We start from the raw sequence: 20033 nt of genomic DNA on the forward strand, positions 1-20033 counted from the left end.
GTTGCATGTGAAAGCAAAAGTCGTTATAACATGAAAATATTTGTTAATGAACTGACCAGTTTTAGAAAGTTCCCACTCAAATATTGCTATAAAACGGTACTGTTTATCCATGCCCCTTTCTCAGAATCTTTGTGGCTCAGTTTCTTGATTTATTTCAGCAATACAGTGCAAGAACTAGTAGAAAAATTGCAACATGAAATAGGAAATCTTATGAAAAATGCAAGATTGCATGGAATTTATGTAACTAATTTGGAGAGCTGCTTAAATTGCATGCAAAACCACTGATACAAGGGAATTTGGCAGTTAGGCAATTTACCATTTAAAGAAGAGAAAATTGAAAAGAATGGTGACAGGTTAAAATCTTCAAAAGGACAATGATTTGAATATCAAAGAATATCCAATAATTAAATGGACCCAATAGCGAAAATTGATGAAACCAGGGTATTTTTGTAAAAATGACCCTATTTATGATTGTGCTGCAGAAGTCAAAGGTGAAGACAAGGGTGTCATATTTTAGTTTTGTTCTGAAATTTCTTATGTAATTGTAGGTGTGATGTGCCTTTTGTTGAAGGGAAGTTAGTTCTCAGAAGGAAATCTGAAGTCCTTGCAAGGTCCTGTGCAAGTGGCTCTGTCCCACTGCTCTCTGATCTCATTTCTGGTACTCTCCCCCTTGCTCACTCTGCTCCAGCCATCTAGCCTCCTTCTACACCTGGAGCATTAGGCAGGCCCCATACCTTAGGGCCTTTGCTCTAGCTGTTTCTTCTCTTTGAAGCACTCTTCTCCTAGATATCCCCTTGGCTAAATCCTTCATCTTCTTCAGTTTCAGCTCAGTTGTCATTTCGTAGTGAGGTCTGCCCTGTTTGGCCTATTTAATAGTACAGCCTGCTTTCCCTCTCTTCTTGTTCTGAACTGTAATCCCTGTCACTTTGCTTTCTTTTTTCTATTTTATGTAATGCTTAGCACTTCCTGACATAGTATATATTTTATTTATTATGTCTTCTGTTTATTTTCTTTATTTATTATCTTCCTCTTACTAGACCAGGTGTTGGCAAACTGTGGTCTGTGAGTCAAATCCTGCTTGTCACCTGTTTTTGTAAATAAAGTTTTACTGGAACATAGGCCATTTATTTACATGTCTCTGACTGCTTTGATGCATGAAGACAGAGTTAAATATTTGTGACAGAGACAGTATGGCTCGCAAGCCCTAAAATATTTCCTGTCTTTTATAGAAAAAGGTTACTGACTTTTATGCTAGATTATAAATCTCATGAGGGCAGAGATCTTTCTTTTATTTACTATCATGAATCCATCATCTTGAACAATGCTTGGTACATATTAAGTGCTGAAATATTTGATGAGTTAAATGATAGATGACAAAATTCCCAATTCTGAATAAGTGGAATAACTGGCAGGGGTACTAAATTCTATAAGCATTTCTTTGGGGTGAGTGATAATAGATAAGGTAAGAATTGAACTAGACCTTGAAAGATTGCAAGGATTTTTATAGTAGAGGAAAACTTTTATCATCACTGATTAAAATTTTAATATTGGCTGATTATTAAAATTTAATCTTTTTATTTATCAAACTTATCTCTTTTTTTTTTTTGTGAGGAAGATTGAACCTAAGCTAGCATCTGTTGCCTGTCTTCCTCTTTTTGCTTGAGGAAGATTGTTGCTGAGCTAACATCTGTGCCAGTCTTCCTCGATTTTATGTAGGATGCTGCCACAGCATGGCTTGACAAGTGGTGCTAGGTCCTTGCCCTGCATCTGAACCTGTGAACCCTGGGCCGCCGAAGTGGACTGTGTGAACTTAATCTCTATGCCACCAGGCTGGCCCCCTAAACTTCTCTTTTTTTTTTAAAAAAAAATGTACATATGATACAATTACAGTAGAGCTTTGTAAAGGAAACTCTTGAAGTATGTTTTATATTGACTAGTATTTTTAAGATGTCAAGCTTCACTTAAGTTGGATCTTTTTATGTTTATTTGAGGAGTTAGGAAATTTTTTTGCTGAAATTTCAATTCACTATTACCATTCCCAAGAGAAGCATTTTTATTTTTTTAATCCTTGGTGCTCTTAGTTGGATTTTAGTCAAAGGTTATTTTGAGAATTAATGGATGAAACACATAAGAGTTAAAGATCATGAGTTTGTTTTATAATTTTTTGGACCATTTTCTCTCTCTTCTCTAACTTTTTCCATAAAATGAGAGTGATGGTTTTATATAGGCATTAGAAGAATTAACATGCAAAGAGCTATTAGCATTTTTATTGTGCTTATGATCATTGTCATGTGTGAAGATTTTAATCTCATTGGTTCATAGTATTGCTTAGTAATATTTTATAGTCATTTAGTTTTTGGAATGAAGTTTAACGTAAAAGAAACTAGACCAAACTGCTTCTTAATAGTCCCTTTCAGTAATATTAATTCCAGTTTTCATTGCACATTTAAAATCTGGTTAATTTGTTACACCTTTTTCCCCAGATGATCTTTCCATTTCAGTGGCAGTGCCCATATATCCCCCTTTGTCCTCTCTCACTGGCGACGGTGCTTAGCGCACCTTTCCCGTTTATAGTTGGCGTGGACTCAAGGTATTTTGATCTTCATGACCCACCCCAAGATGTTGTTTGCATTGACTTGGATACAAACATGTTGTATGTGTAAGTTGATTCTTTTTATTTTTCCCCATATGTAGTTATAGCTCATTGAAAGCATCTAGAAATATGCAATTTTTTTTAAGTTGTTAATAAGTCCTCATCTTTAATACAGTGATTCTCAACCAAGGCAGGTATCAGACTCCTGTAAAGCTATGTGGTTTGAAAAAGAATGTGTTCAATATTATAGTAGTTTATATTTAGATGATAATGTTAACAGTATGCAGGAGATATTTATGTTTATCAAAAGAGAATATGGATTTGAAAAAAAGGTTAAATACTACTTTCAGAGCTCAAGAGATGATATGCTGTCTGGGTTTGGTTCAAAAGCCATTTGTAAGCTTTCAAAAAATGGGTTTACCTGTTTGAGTTTAATCATAATATATGATAATATTATGCCATTTGCTTAGTTGTCAAAATTTGAATTTTATAAAGGTCTGTTTTGTTGCAGAGGAATTGGTATTACAAGTCAGTTACAGTTTGTCTTTACTGGAGGTGATAAATGTGTGTAGCAGTGGTGCGACTGAGTGTTCAGAGAGTAGTGTACAGGTTCATAAAAGAAGCAGCTCTGGGTGGATGCTTAAGAGGTCCCCCCCACCTCCCCCCGAAAAAAGTGGGAAAGGGCTGTAAGTCCCCAAAATTCCCTAACATTGGTGCCAGCTTCCAGGTCCTGCAGCACTTTTATTCTTTACTGTTTGAGATTTGCAGAAAATGAATAGAGTAAGAATTTGGGGTGAGACTTCAATGGTCACACAGCAGAATTGGTTGGGAAAATATCCCTAAGTGAACCAAAAGAATAACTTAAGGAGGGGAGAAAATGTTTGCTATAACTTAAGAAATAATTTTGAAATGGATGTACCATTGTATTTTGAAACTGTGTAATTGTGGTAGCTCTTTATTGTATATAATGAGATTTGTTTGCAGCCTGGAAGTAATGAAACACTTGATGCACTAAATATTTCTCGTAGCACACCTTTTGTTGTTTTTCAGCAGCTATCCCTGAAAAACAATTTCTCAAAGTTGTATACATTTTAGTGCTTTTGGAAATGATTATTTATGAAGGTGTAACTCAGATGTTTATCTTATTTATTATTCTGAATAAAATCATATTATGGAGATTCTTAATTTTGCCAAGTTTTAAATAACTTCTGTAAAATTTCTCTTGATCAAAACGTTTTCTAAAATATCTTTGAAGTCTTTGCTCAGTTGTACTTAAAGAATTATGAAATGTTCTAGATACCCAAGAATTATAGAGAATAATTTAAATAACTCCCGTGTATCCACTATCCAGATTAAGAAATAGAATACTACCAATAAATTTAAAACCCCAGGAGTAACATATCTTGCTCTTGGTTAACCATCATCTTTAATTTGAGGTTTATCAGGTCTGTGTGTTTTAGAAACGTTTATTATATATGTATTAGTCTAAATGATATTTTGTTTTGCATGCTTTAAAATATTTTTATGTTGGTATAGTTTCCTGTGACATTTTACTTGGCAGTCTTCATCAAGTTCTTTCACGTTGATACAGGTGGCTCTACTTCATTTTCAGTGTTTATCAGTGTTGATGGATATTTAGATTGTACCTAGATTTTTCCAATTATGAACAAGGCTGCTTTGATCATTATTTTCCATATTTCTCTGAGTATCTGGGCAAGAATTCTTCTGAAGCATGTACCTAGAAGAGTGAATGTTTTTTGGTAGGCGTAGCTAATGCCACATTACTCATCCAAGTTTACCCCATTTTCAGCAGCAAATGAGAGTCTTCTTTGTTCCATATCTTTGCCAATACTTGTTATGGTCAGGCTTTACAATTTTTGCTAATTTGATGGTAATGAGATCTCACTATGGCTTTAATTCATGTTTCCTTAATTAGTAGCAAATGGGGCATTTTAATTTCTTTTTGCCCTTTGGCTTTTTTCTCCTGTGAATTAGGCTTTCCTTTTTTTGGTGCATTTTCCTATTGGGTTGTTCATCTTTTTTTTTTTTTTTTTTGGTTTGTATAAGTTTTTTTTTTTGGCTGAGGAAGATGCTCCCTGAGCCAACATCTCTTGCCTGTCTTTCTCTTTTTGTATGTGAGTCTCCACAACAGCATGGCCACTGACAGGTGAGTGGTGTAGGTCTGCCCCTGGGAGCTGAACCTGGGCCGCTGAAGTGGAATGTGCCGAACTTAACCACTGGGCCACCAGGGCTGGTCCTAGGAGTTCTTTAAATAATCTGGAATTAATTCTTGGTCTCTTATATGCATTGCAAATAGCTTTTCCCACACTGTCACTTATGTTTTCATTCTATTTATCATGGCTTTTGACGAACAGAAGCTTATTTTAATTGATCAAATTTAGCAATATCTCTTTATGGATTGCTGTTTTTCGTTCTTGTATATGAAATCTTCTGCCTTGAGGTCATGAAATACTATCTTGGATATTCTTGAAGTTTAAGGTTTTGCCTTTCTCATTTAGGTCTTTAATTCACCTAAACTCAATATTAGTATATTTTGTGACATGGAGATACCATTTTATTTTTTTTTTGCTTGGATAAACAATTGTCACATAGCACTAATTATTGAATGGTCAGTTCATCTGTTCCCCACTGGTCTTCACTGTCAACACCATTACATATCAGTTTCTATATTTGTGTAGATACGTATCCTGGCTTATTATTCTGTTCCTTTGGTCTGTTTTAGCCTCTTGCCGGTATCATAGTACCTTAATGACATTAAAATTAAGTTGTCTGCACCATAGTTGAACCTTGAAAACATCATGCAGAAAGACCTTATATAATCACATTTATGTTAAATGTCCGAGACAAATCTATAGACACAGGAAGTAGATTAGTGGTTGCCTGGGGATGGGAAGATGGGAGAATTGGGGGTTAATGACTAAGGGGTGCAGGGTTTCTTTTTGAGGTGATGAAAATATTCTAAAATTGTGGCGGTGGTTTATACAACTCTGTGAATATCTTCAGATGGGTGAGTTGTATGGTATGTGAATTATATCTCAATAAAGTTGTTAAAAGAAGTTGTAATGTGAGATGGCAAGTCCATTTACCCCTGTTCTTTAATATTGTTTTGACTATATTTGGTCCTTTGCTTTTTCATATAAATTGTAGTATCAGCTTAAGTTCCACACGAACTTATGTTAGAATTCTGTTGAATTTATAGATTAATTTGGTGACAAATGACATCTTTTTGATATAAAGTCTCCCTACCCATGAATTTGGTAGTTTACTTCATAGATCTTTTAAAGTCTTTTCAATAAAGTTTGCAGTTTTCTCCATAAAGACCATGCACATCTTTGTTTTTGTTTTTGTTTTGTTTGCACATCTTTCGTTAGACTTATTTCTTCCTAAGTACCTTATGGTTTTTATTGCTACTGTAAATGGTATTTTTAATTGTATTTTCCACTTGTTAGTTGCTGGAGTATAGAAATGTTGTTGATTTTATGTAATGGTCTTCTGCCCATCAACTTAGTTGAGTTCTCTTATTTTAATTTGTCTATAAATTCTCTTCAATTATCTGGCTATGAACAATCACATCTTCTACAGTCCTTACATATTTTAAAATTTCTTGTCTTAATTCTCTGGCTAGGATCCTAGTGTAATGTTGAATAGAAGTAGTCATAACCAGATCTCGTCCTATTCCTATTTTCAAAGGGAGTGCTTTGAGCAGTTTATCATTAAGTATGATTGATTATTGCTTTAAGGCAAGAATTGACATCTGGCCCAAGGCCTGTTTTTGTAAATAAAATTTTATTGGAACATAGCCATACTGATTTGTTTATATATGGCCCAAGGCTGCTTTCCTGCTATAATGGCACATTTGAGTAGTTGTGACAGAGGCCCTATGGCCCTTAAAGCATAACATATTTACTATCTGATCCTTTATAGAAAAGGTTTGCTGGCCCTGCTCTAGGATTTTTCTTTTTGGTGAGGAAGATTGGCCCTGAGCTAACATCCATTGCCATTCTTCTTCTTTTTGCTTGAGGAAGATTGTCCCTGAACTAACATCTGTGCCAGCCTTCCTCTATTTTGTCTGTGGGACGCCACCACCGCATGGCCTGACAAGCTGTGTGTAGGTCCACACCTGGGATCCCAACCTGCAAACCCCGGGCTGCTGAAGTGGAACATGTGAACTTAGCCACTACACCACCAGGCCTGCCCCTCTAGGGTTTTGGTTGCTTAATAATAAATTAGGGAACTTTCTGTCTACTTCTAGATTAAGGGTTTTTTCTTAAATCATAAGTAATGGTGAATTTTATAATACTTTCGTATAACTATTAAGAGGAGCATTAAGTTTTTCTTCTTTAATCTCTGGTAAATTACGTTATAAAATCAATTAGTAGTAAACAGCCCTTGCATTCCTGAAATGAATATCATCATGCTCTTATTTTTTTATATCCTAGTGCGTTAAATTTTTTAGGAATTGAAGATACTTGCATTGATATTCATAATGGTATTGGCCTGATGTATAGCATTAGCTGCAGCCCACAGCCGGTATATAGTGCTTTCATCTTTGTAGAGTTTTAAATGTTAAATTCTAATAAAATATTTTATTTGACTCCTGCATTATTTAAAAGTGTTCTTTTGAACTTGCATTTCTGAAATGCTAGCTCAGTTGCTTTGTGGTCATAACACGTTCTGTATGTTGCTGACTCTTTGATATTTGTTCAGGTTTGCTTCTAGTAGGTAGTTTGAAGTCTTGAATTAAGTTTGACACTTAAAATGTTGTAATTCTAAAGTGTAACTTTTGAAGCAAGACTTCAGTGTTGTATTCATAACTCCAATATTGAAAAGCTATTTATGCTGATTGAGATGAAAAGAGAACTTCTTTGAAAACTACTTATTCAGACTGTCTGTATCAATTGTAACTTCAGTAAAAATACTTTCTGTTTTCTTTTTTAGTTTGATATACGAATGTTTAAGTAAAGGCAGATCATAACAGATTTTGTTAATTTTGTTTTTGTTTAATAGATCAGATGAGAAGAAGAACATGAACTGGAAGCAGCTTCCCAAAAAGCCATGCAAAAGTCTGCTTAGCACCTTGAAGAAATTGTATCCTCAGCTCTCTTCAGGTAAGTGTGAGGAAAAAGGAATATATATGTTCTTCTTGAGGAAGATTTGCCCTGAGCTAACATCAGTTGCTAATCTTCTTCTTTTTGCTTGAGGAAGATTTGCCCTGAGCTAACATCAGTTGCTAATCATCTTCTTTTTGCTTGAGGAAGATTTACCTTGAGCTAACATCTGTTGGCAATCTTCCTCTCTTTTTGCCCTGAGCTAACATCTGTGCCAGTCTTCCTCTGTTTTGTATATGGGATGCTGCCACGGCATGGCCACTGACGAGTAGGTCTGCACCCAGGAACCGAACCCGGGCCACTGAAGCGGAGGGCACTGAACTTAACCACTAGGCCACTGGGGCTGGACCCAAAAAAGGAATATTTTTAATAGAAGAATGTATATGAGAAATTCTTATTGAATTTAAATATATTTTTGCTCTGCTTAAAAGGAGTCTCATTATAAAACAGAATTTCAGTAAGAAGAAATTAGTATTGTGGTTCATGATTCTTTGATCATATTCTCTGTGCTCTGTCTGCTTGAACCTCCCTGTTAGCCCCTGCCAAAGATCCTTTTATATTAATGGAGAGAGGAATGTCAGGAAGTCGTGGGCTTTATTTTGATAATTTCCTTAATTGTTCAGTCATTATATATATAAAATTATATATTAATGCCATTTTCTCTTCTTACATCATTTGTCAGTTCACCGAAAAACTCAAGAAGGTTCAGCAATTGAGATGACTCCAATTGAAGCAGATTTCTCTTGGCAGAAGAAGATGACACAGCTTGAGATGGAAATTCAAGAGGCATTTTTGCGCTTTATGGCATCCATTTTAAAAGGATATAGAACATATCTCAGACCAATCACAGAAGCTCCGTCAAATAAAGCCACAGCTGCTGACTCGCTGTTTGACCGACAGGGTGAGTGGCATTTACTTTTTACTGAAATTAATAATATTTTCTACTTGGTATTGCTACCGAGAATATTCACTGTATAAGTTCTTAGAAATTTATATTAAAATATAATGAATTCTGTATTTGGAATCTAGCTCTGTGAATAGAATTGCTTTTAATTTTTGTGCATCAGTTTTTCCTGAGGAATCTGAAACTGGAGGTCTTTAATCATGAAAAGTCAAAGATGTTTATATTTACAATACTGTACAGTCACTTATCTTAGTAGAACATAACTGGTGATTAGCTTTTAGATGTTTCCTCAATTTTGCATAATTCTTGGCTTTATACACTATTGGCTTTAAAATATTCCCTAAAAATTAGTTTTTGTAATAAAGCCATCAGTTTTTAAAAACTTTCAAAAACTATAGCCTTGTTCCAGGGGAAAACACTATATTCATTCTTTTTATTATTTGTTATTTTAGAGAATTATAAAGATTTTTGTTGTTATTCAGCTGCTCTTATAACATATATTTAGTAGCAACCTTACACATTCATCGATATTCATATGAAATTATTCTACATTTCTGTACTTTTACCCAGCAGTTAATTTTTTTAAAAATCTGTGTTTTCCTAGTAATCCTTTGTCTTTTATCATTTCTGCTTCGGGATAACTTATCTAATTTTAGTCACTACTTACCAAATCTGACTAATTATTACATAGGGATATATAGAAGTATAAAATCTAGCTCTGTGAGATACTAAATGGACAATAATTAAAATGTTTTTAAAAAGAACCAGTACTCAAGAAAACAGATTTTATGCAATTAATAATTCAACGAGAAATTCTAAAAATTCACAAAAAGGGAACATTCTTTCAAATGAGTATTTTGGAAGACTTCCTGGAAGAAGAGCATGACCTTGAAGAATGGGTAGAATTTAGATAAACAGAAATGAGCAGGAACAGCTTTTTAAAAAACAATAGGCATTAAAAGTCAAATGTGAATTAGAATTTCTACTTTGCTATTTATGAAGCCTTTCTGGAGTTCTGTTTTCTCATTAATAAAATCGGGATGATACCTACTTCATACATGGTTGTGAGGATTAAATGAGAAATTGCATGTGAAGCAACTAGTAAAAGTACTTTACATACCCATAATAAGAGCTATTATTGTTAGTGGTCATACTGAAAGGGAAGAAACCTCAAGAATAAAAGCACAAGGCATGTATTTTAGTTTGCTAGGGCTGCCATAATAAAGTGCCATAGATTGGATGGCTTAAACAACAGAAATTAATTTTCTCACAATTCTAGAGGCTACAAGTCTAAGATCAATGTGTTGGCAAGATTTCTTTCCTCTGAGGCCTCTCTTGGCTTGGAGATGGCTGTCTTCACATGGTTTTCTTTCTGTATGAATCTGTGTCCAAATTTCCTCCTCTTATAAGGACACCAATCATTGGATTAGAGCCCACTCTAATTACCTGACTTAATTACTGCTTTTAATTCTGAAATGCTGGGGATTAGGACTTCAACATAAGAATTTGAGGGAGGAGGGCACAAATCACCCTATAGCAGCATGTTTGGGGAAAAAAGATTTAATGATACAATTTGACCAAAGTGAAGAGCTTTAGATGTGTTGTAGGAGATAAGGCTGAAAATAAGATTAGAGGTCAGATTATGGGTAGTCTTAAATGCCAGACTAAGAATATAGAGTTTTTCTAATGGGTGTTAGTGGGTCATTACTTCATTCTCTCTCTCTGTCTCTCTTTCTGAGTAGGAGACTGGCATTACTAATGGAATTTAGAAAGATATTTAGTGTCTGAGGCCTAAGGTTTTTGTTATTAACAGGATAGCATTTGATCTAATGAGGGATAAAGACATTAGACAGTAAAATAACACAAATACTAATTACATTTTACTAAGTGTGTTGTGAAGGAAAGTGTCGGTTACTGAGACTGGTAGGTCAGGGAGAGAAAGGTTCCCTGAGAAGTAACAATGAAGCTTGGGCCTGAAAAATAAATAGGAATTAGCTACGAGTTTTGGGTTAACTTTTCATTAGGGATACTTTGACAAACATGTGAAAGTAGAAAGACTAGTATAACGTACCCTCATACAGCCGTCTTCCGTCTTAGCAGTAGTAGCAATCAATATTCTGCCGTTTTTGTTTCATCTTTTTTTAGTTAACGCACCCTTCCTTTCTTCTTTTCTTCTCTCCCCTCCCCTCTCCTTTTTCTTTCTCTTTTTCTTTCCAAATAGGACATCATTTCACCCATAAACTGTGTTAATTATCCTTTAGAATTTCCTGGATTTGTGTGTGCTTTTGGCTAATTATATCAGGGCTGATTGATTGGCTGATGTTATTTAACATTTCTTCTATCATCTGTATTTCCTGTAAACTTGTGGTTGGATCAAGAGCCCTATTGTCCAATAGAAATATAATGTGAACCACATATATAATTTAAAGTTTTCTAGTAGCTGCAGTTAAAAAAAAAGGTAAGCAATAGGGAAAATTAATTTTAATAATATATTTTCTCTAACTTAATATATCCAAAATAGTATCATTTCAACATGTAATCAAATTTTTAAAATTTTAATGAAATATTTTACATTCTTTTTTCCATACTAAGGCTTCAAAATTGGCACATCTCAGTTTGGACTAGCCATGTTTCAAGTGCTGATCGCCACATGTGGGTAGTGGTTACTGAATTCAACCATACTGATGTAGAGTTTGTTTAGATTCACATTCAGTTTTCTGGGCAAGCAGTGCCAAAACACATGGTGCTCACTACCTCCTGTTGTGAGGCACATACATGTCAGGCTGTCCCATTTTTTGTCCTCCTGAGATTGATCAATGGGTTAAGTATTGTCAGCCTCATTCATTCATTATGGTTTCCTCATCAGCCTTTCATTAAATTGTTTTAGCAGCCTTTGCTGATCATTGCCTAGATCCATTAGAAACAGAAAAAAAACTTTCATTACCACTTTTCAAGAATAATTTATTTCTATTTTATTTAAACATTTCTTCGTGAATTAGTATCTCAAGGGAAGCAAGTGAGGACTACAGCATGTGGAATGTCCTGCATCAAAGAAAGAAAGGCTGGAGGGAAAAGTGGCTCAGATACCATGCTTGAAATGGTGGATGTGAACCACATCATGTAGGATGTTTTAGGACTAATGAAGAATTTCAGTCTTTATTCTTTGAGTAATTGGAAGCCAGTCAAGGATATTTAAGTAGGTGATAATTGGATTTGCATTTTCAGAAGACGACTTTGAGTGTTTTTAAAAAAAACCCTCTTTGGCTTCTATGCAGAGAATGAATTGGAGGCATCCAAAGTGTGAATTAGTTGGTTGGTGCATTGGTCCAAGTGCTCAGTGGAAGGGACCTGGATTAGTTGGTAGTAGTATGAATAGAAGAGTGATTTTTAGGAGGTAGATTGAATAGAACTTGGTGATTGCATGTGAGATGTTTGGAGTTTTTTTAGAGTTTCAGTCTCTTTGGTGAAGTACTCCTTCTGTTCATTAATTTTGTTCCTGAGCTCATTGAATTGTCTTTGTGAGTTTTCTTGTAACTTGTTGAGTTTCTTCGTGATAGCTATTTTGAATTCTCTGTCAGATTGTAATCCTCTGTGACTTCAAGTTTGGTTTCTGGAGAGTTCTTTCTGTTCTGCATCGTTATTGTGGTTCTTCATGGTATTTGATGAGGTGATCCTCTGCTGGCACATTTGTGGTGGTAATTACCTTTTCTTATTTGGGCACAGCTTTGGTTACTTTGGTTCTGGGCTGCTTCTGGTTGTATATGAGAGCCTGCACTTTTCACCCTCCACTGCCTCTGGTAGAGGCATCCTCAATGTCCTCTTTGTGCTGCCTTGTGCCTCTGAGGTTGCTGGTGCCTTGCTGCTAACCATGTTGCTGTAGTCTTAGGTGCCACCACCGGAGTCACCAGGCTCACCAGGCTGCAAGCATTTCTGCTGCTTCTAGGGTTGCCTTGGTCTCATGTTCCTCCACTGGCTCCCTACAGACTCACCACAGGCTCAGATGCTTCTGCCCCATACACCACCTGCTCCCGAGTTCTCTCGGGGTGCTGGTTGCACCACTGCCAGGGGTGCTGGGTTCACAGGTGTTGCTCTTGCTTCCAGGGACCTGGGGACTTGTATGCAGCCCCCACTGCTGGTAGAGCTGTTGTGGGGAGTGCTGCCACTGGAGGCTGGGTCACCAGTTCTGTTGTGGTTCCTGAAGCCTCTGGTCACAGGTTCCATCCACCGCTGCTGCAGGGAAACAGGGGCTGTTTTTTCTACTTCCACCACATCTGCTAGCAGTTGCGCAGGCCAGGGCACCCACTGCCTCTTCTCAGTCTTGCCAGCTGCTGCATGAGGATCTGTGCCCTGGATCACTGCTGCAGGGGAGGAGAGGGGGGACCCTAGTTCCCCTGTCTCCTAGGGGTCCAGTCCACCCACCTTCAGATGTACAGATGCATCAATTTCTTATGCTTCCTGTTGTGCCATGTGGGGAATCCTTTGTTGGTCAATGGATGTCTGATTGCTTGTAACTTGGGAGAGACAAAGGGAAAAACTCATTCTGCCATGATGCTGATGTCACTCTCTGAATATGAGACATAAGATAGAGGGAGATATCAAGAGCAACTTTGAGATTTTTGTCTTTAACAACCCAGTGGATAGTCGAGCCCTTTATTGAGAAGGGGAACAACAGAAAAGGGAAAGATCTGATTATTTGTTAAGGATCGATTTTTTAAAATGAGAGAAACTTCAGTATGCTGGTAAGTGGCTCATAGGGAGAATTGTCCCGAGAACACTGAAGGGGCTGGAATCCCAGGCTCTTGTGGAGGGCTTGGCCTTATATGGGAGCGGGGACATATCCATTGTAACAAAAGAGAAAGAATAAATAATAGCTGCAGAAAGAGATTTTGTAGCGAGATAATGAAGGTAGTTCTCATTTAATGATTTTCATTTTCTCTGCAATATAAGGTATGATCATTCAGGAATCGGGGAGGGAATGTGGAGGGAGAGCATTATTTAAAAATTGGAAATAGCTGTGAAAATATGGGTACAGGGAAATTAAGTTGATTCCAGAAGTGCTGGTCAGGGATGAAGGTATGAGTAGTTCTGATCCACCTCATTGCGGAATTTTTTTTCCCTTTTAACTGTGCTCAGCCACACTGGTGCAGATCCAGAGAGAGCAGGCAAAACATTCTTCCAGGGCGAGGCTATAATAGGTGGGTTTGACAAAAAAGATAAAAGGGCATAAGAATTGACACTGTTGACAAGAAAATAATTGACATGATGGACATGGACATGGAATCACTGTTGGGTAGAGAGAAGTGAAGACAGGAAGGTGTAGGAAGAATGTCAAAGGGTAAATGGATTGTAGATTTCAATGAGCGTATATCCCCCCCCCCCCCCCCAAAAAAAAGGCTTGGTAGGAGTACTTAAGTTAACAAACTAGATAGACAGGGCTAATGATCGGAGAGTAATGTGTAAATTAGAGATTTGGGAGGCAGAGCTGTTTTGAATGCTTGAATACTAGCAAGAAATGTCCAGGGACTTTGTGACTATGTGTAGAAGTCAGTGATAGAGGTGGGATAGACCATAGGTCATTAAAAGTTAAGGAATTAAGAACTCATTAAAGTGTTGGATGGTTGGATGGTTTGTGCTTGTGAGTGTCGAAGAATAATGGTGGTAGGAGTTGGAGAGGAGAAGACTTTGAATTAGGTGCCCTGGTCTTCAGTGAATGGAGAGAGTATCCCTGAAGTCAATAGATGACTACAGTTAGTAGGGGAAAGGATTGAATAGCCAGATGCTTGAACCTTCAGTGAGCAGAAATTTTTACCAGACGATACAAGGATAATTGTGGCACTATGATGGCATTGCAGAGGAACGACATTGGCTGTTCTCCGCTCAAGAATGTGCAGAGTGTCAGAGAGAAATTTCTACTTGAGAGCTATAGGGCTAGAGACTCTAAGAGATTCAGATTTCACTGAAAAGGTTAATAGTGTAAGTTAAATGTTTTTGTGGTTGACTCAGGCAGAAGAAGCTATGGTTACTAGAATATGGTTACTAAAAGCTTCTATAAATGTGATGTATATCAAGGGAATATGATACAGATATGTACAAGTTTAATGTTTAATATAACATCTAGTTCTACTTTAAAATTTGAATTTAATTGTAATTTTGTTTTCTTCAGGATTTTTAAAAAGTCGAGATCGTGCCTATACAAAATTCTACACCCTTTTATCCAAAACACAGATTTTTATTCGTTTCATTGAAGAATGTAGTTTTGTAAGTGATAAAGATACCGGATTGGCATTTTTTGATGACTGCATAGAAAAGGTAAATATTTGTCTTATACAGTATATCAGTGTTAAGAAAAAGCTTTAACAGTTTGGCTACCTCTGTCATCATCATCATTATTAGCCCCGATGATCTGAGGGAGACAGTATAGGGGTGTGTGTATGTGTGTGCGTGCACAAGCACGTCCGATTCTGGGCTTAATATAAGAATCATCTTCCTCTGCAGTATCTAGTTTCTATCATACATAGCTAATTCTACTCTTTGAATCTCACTTTGGTTTTGTAACTATTAAGTACAAAGAACATTTTATTGAACTCCTAAATCTTATCTTTTTCACTAAAATCTTATCTTTTCCATTATAAAAAAGTTTAGATTTATGAGCAATGAAAGTCCTGTATTCTCTTTTTTAAATATCTTTCCAGATACTTTCGCTAATAGATTTATTTTGTCCTAATGGAAGATATTTGGTAATATGTTAACTTTTAAAGCTTTGCTCACCCATCCTAAGGAAGTTTAAGTTGATTTTTGATAATCATGACTCACATATTTTTTCTTGTTTTTAATAAAGTTATTTTTAATAAGTGTATCTTGGGACTGATTGCTTATGCAAACTATGTATTATATAAAATTTGATACTTGTATCTAAAAAGGTAGCATATTATGACATTGTAATTTTTATGGACTCTTAATGATTTGTATGCTTTAGAAGCCTTGAATAATTTTCTCACATTCTAAACTATTAAAGGATGTGATTAAAACTATTCAAGATTTTTGTTTACTTATAAAATTGATAGTCCAACATCATCCAGTTAGACGGAAGTTTAGGTAATATCAATCGCTAATGCAAGGGTTTAATAATAATGAAGTTTTTGATTTGAGAAGCCAGATTCCTTTTGTGACTGGCCATCTTTTACTTGTGAAGAAGGATTTACGAAAAAACTAATCAAAATAAATTGTTTTCTATCCTGATAGTCAGAAGAGAAATATTATACTTTAGCCATTTAATAGTATAGGGCCCCCAAAATATATTGGGAAGTGTCTTGCCCAGTATTAAAAAAGGATAGTTTGGGGCAGGCCCGTTGGGATAGTGGTTAAGTTCACGCACTCTGGTTTGGTGGCCCAGTGTTCGCCAGTGTGGATCCCAGGTGCAGACCTGAGTACCGCTTATCCAGCCATGCTGTGGCAGGCATCCCACATATAAAATAGAAGAAGATGGACACAGATGTTAGCTCAGGGCCAGTCTTCCTCAGCAAAAAGAGGAGGGTTGGCAGTGGATGTTAGCTCAGGGCTAATCTTCCTCAAAAAAAAAAAAGGTAGTTTTGGGGCCAGCCCCGGTGGCTTAGTGGTTAAGTCCACCATGGTCCACTACCTCAGCTTGAGTTCAGTCCCTGGGCACAGACCTGTGCTGTTCTGTTGGCGGCCATGCTGTGCTAGCAGCCCACATACTTAAAAAAAAAAAAAAAAAAAAAGAGGAAGATTGGCATGGATATTAGCTCAGGGCAACTCTTCCTCAGCAAAAGAAAAAAAAACAAAACAGGATAGTTTTTAAAATAAGAACTTAAGAAAATCTCTATTAAGTTCACAGTAGACATTTTCACTAAGAATTCTTTTCTTCTTTTCAAGCTGTTTCCTGATAAAGGCATAGAGAAAACAGATAAGGTATTTTTTTTTTAAGTTTTGAAATTTCAGAATTAGATTTTACTTATATGCAAATTAATTGGAGAAAATAATTCTTTTCAGGTTGATTTTGATTTAGCAGAAGATACCAAATTGATAGAGCTAGATGATTCACAGAAAAGTGAACACACTGTCTTCATAATGCCACCAGAGCCACCTCCTGATGATGGAAACGACCTGTCGCCGAAGTACAGGTAACAGGAATTTTTTTAAAGAGCTGTTTGGGCACAGCTTTAATAATTCATTTTGATCTTTTGCAATTATTAGTAGATATGTACGTTAATAATTTGTGAAGATCATTTTCAAAATTTATTCAGTGAACTAATGGAGATGAATGTTTTGTGGAGATGTCACCAAGTATTATGATTTAAGAATGAGACAGCCTTGTTGGAAGGGAAGTCAGGTATTGGTCACTATTCACCTAAACGTCTGACCATATTTTAATCTTTAAAATTTCATTTCTGAAGAAGAAAAATTTACTTTTGTGAGGTTTCTCTTTCCTTTGGAGGTTTTGTTGTCAGTATAAAGACTGTGAAATTCTTATGCGTTGGTAAGATATCAGAGAAAAAAAGTAGAGGACCAGGAAACATTCTTTATTCAAATAAATTTAAAAAGGAGAATTTGGATGGGAATCTTTTAAGAAATTTTTGAAAATGTATTTGGTTGCTCTTTATTGTTATAATCATGATAAAACGTAGTTTAATAAACTTAGAAAATCAGACAACAAAAGAAAACTAGCACATAATTTTAACACCAATACTTAATGTCTATTAACAATTGTATGTATATCTTCTCTTTTTTGCATAAATTTGCATTTACCATACTTAAAACAAATATGAGTTCATCTTGTACACATTCTTTGTAACCTGTGTTTGCCTGTAATAATCTGAACATTTTTCCATGCCAATAAATATTTTTGTGCCGTATCATTTTGAATGCTCACACTGCATGCATTTATTGTGATTTGTTTTGTCTCCTGTGGATTTGTTTGTAGTTCTTTGCTATCTGTATCTTTGTGTATATACACAGTTATTTTATTAGGCTGTATTCCTAAAAGAATTTCTGAGTCAAAGGGAATATAAAATGTCTTCCAAAAATATGGAATTAATATATAATCTCACCAGGACTGCTTAAGAATGAAGAGTATATACCTGGGATTGAGTGGCTTTATTAAGTACTATTTTGATTGCATTTTAATTATAGAATTCTTTTTTACTTTGGCTTAGTCACTGTACATTGGAATCCAGGTATTGACAAACAAGGTAAATCAAGTAGGGAAAGGCAATATCTCCCAGGAGAAAATTGGCCAAGGGAAATAAGTAGGCAATTTCTGAGAAGAAATCCCAATATTCAATAATATGAAAATATATTAAGATTTTCTAATATTCAAAGAAGTGCAAACCAAAATGATGAGTAGAAGTATTTATAATCTATCAAGTTGAGGATAGGCTATGCTACTAGTTACAGTGAGTATAAGTATAACCTTTCTGGAAATTATTTGATAGTGATTATAATAATGTTGCTTCTCTTGATAAACATTGACCATAGCAAACTCTGTAATTGGGCATTATCCTAAGAAATTAAGTAAAAGTATTCACAAAGATATATGTACAAATATATTTAATTGCCAAAATTCAGAAATAACCTAAAAATGTCCAACAGTAAAGCATTGGTTAAATTATGGTATATCCCTAAAATAAAAATATTATAGATTTTTTCTTTTAAATGCCAATACAAGATACTTCTATGAAGAAAAACAATTACAAAGTATACTGTTATTTTTTAATATAAATTATCATTGGACACGATGGGTTCTATTGAAACAATTATTAATTCCTCTGTCAAGTAAGATATCAGGGTTTTCTGCATTCCAGGGATTGGTTGAAAATAAATAGAGTGGGGAGGAGGCAGTTTCCATGTAGGTAGTCTATGTGTCTTATAACTATATCATAGATATTTGAAAGAAAATTTTTTTATGTATAAAGATTTTGGGGAATAGTATTGGGTTCCATTTGAGGTTTAGAAATATTCACCTAAATTCTGGAATAATATAAAGAGTTAATGTATTTTAAATCAGCAGTTCTATTTTTGCTTTTTATTTTAGTTACACATGCTTTCCAAGACTGGACCTTAAGCTTTTTGACAGACCGCAGGAGTTGAAACTTTGTTTTAGTAGACACCCTACTGGGAATAGCATTGCAAAGAGTCCGGCTCTCATGGCTAAGAGAACTAAACAGGTCAGATATTCTTTATATAATACATGTTAATTTAAAATGTAAAATATGTATATGTGATATGCAGCTCATAGTTTAGAATTATCACCCACAGCAACCGTTTGATGGCCCACTATGGTTGTTAATGAATTAAACTAGATTTCTTACAACCCTAGTTATAGTATTGAGGCTGAAGTTTTTGAATGCTTTAAGAGAATCGTTGGGAACCAAATATATTTTTTTAAAGACAATTTGATTGAGATGTAATTCACATACCCTGCAATTCAGCCATTTAAAGTATACTCGATATTTTTTAGTATATTCATAGGGTGTGCAACCCCTACCACAGTCAATTTTACAACATTTTCGTCACCCCAGAAATGAAGCCCACACTCCTTAGCTGTTAACCCCAACTTCCTCCATCCCCCACAGCCCTCGGCAGCCACTAATCTACTTTCTTTCTCTATAGTTTCGCCTTTTCTGGGCATTTCATATAAATGGATTTGTACAATATGTCACCTTTTGTAACTGGCTTCTTTCGCTTGTGAAAGAAGCTTAATGTTTTTAAAGTTCATCCATGTGGCAGCAAGTATCAGTGCTTCATTTATTTTTAATGCTGAATAATATTCCCTTGTATGGATATATAGCACTTTTTATTTATCCATTCATGGATATATAGCTGGTTCCTACTTTTTGGCTATTATGCTTAGTGTTGCTATGAACATTTGTGTACAAGTATTTGTGTGGATGTATGTTTTCACTTCTCTTGGGTATATACCTAGAAGTAGAATTGATGTGTCGTATGGTAACTCTGTGTTTAACCTTTTGAGGAACTATCAAAATGTTTTCCAAAGCAGCTGCACCATTTTGCATTCCCACCAGCAGTGTGTGAGGGTCCTGGTTTCACCACATGCTTGTCAATTCTTGTTATTATTTGTCTTTTTGATTATAGCCATCCTAAGGGGTATGAGGTCGTATCTCATTGTGATTTTAACTTGCATTTCCCTCATGGTTAATGTAAATATACTTTATAGCAAATATTGCATTCTAAAGGGAGTTAACTTAGGGCAACCTAGACATCATGCTTTAATACCATACCTGATTTAGGTATAAAGAGTTAAGCTATGGTTAGGTGTGAGTTAAAATTAAACATCCTTTAAACATATACTGATATTTTTAGAGTCTACAAAACATGGAAAATTTCAGAATGAAATTCTTAGTTCAAGTTTTACCAATTCATTTACATT

The 20033-nt window shown here is 35.5% G+C and overlaps 1 protein-coding gene across 6 annotated transcripts in view; it reads left to right on the top strand.

The window, feature by feature from the left end:
* Positions 1 to 20033, top strand: part of DENND4C (DENN domain containing 4C) — a 113561-nt gene that overhangs the window by 55840 nt on the left and 37688 nt on the right. For all 6 annotated transcript variants that reach the window (XR_011531336.1, XR_011531337.1, XM_070589755.1 and 3 more), the window contains 7 exons: positions 2484 to 2659; positions 7622 to 7722; positions 8405 to 8623; positions 14790 to 14935; positions 16520 to 16555; positions 16637 to 16767; positions 18678 to 18810. Coding sequence is in view for 4 of the 6 variants with exons in the window: in XM_070589755.1 (XP_070445856.1) it covers positions 2484 to 2659; positions 7622 to 7722; positions 8405 to 8623; positions 14790 to 14935; positions 16520 to 16555; positions 16637 to 16767; positions 18678 to 18810 (942 nt within the window). In the remaining 2 variants the exon portion in view is untranslated. The remainder of the gene's footprint in view (positions 1 to 2483; positions 2660 to 7621; positions 7723 to 8404; positions 8624 to 14789; positions 14936 to 16519; positions 16556 to 16636; positions 16768 to 18677; positions 18811 to 20033) is intronic.

The sequence above is a fragment of the Equus przewalskii genome, chromosome 22, assembly GCF_037783145.1.
Source record: "Equus przewalskii isolate Varuska chromosome 22, EquPr2, whole genome shotgun sequence".
In the NCBI taxonomy this organism is placed as follows: domain Eukaryota; kingdom Metazoa; phylum Chordata; class Mammalia; order Perissodactyla; family Equidae; genus Equus; species Equus przewalskii.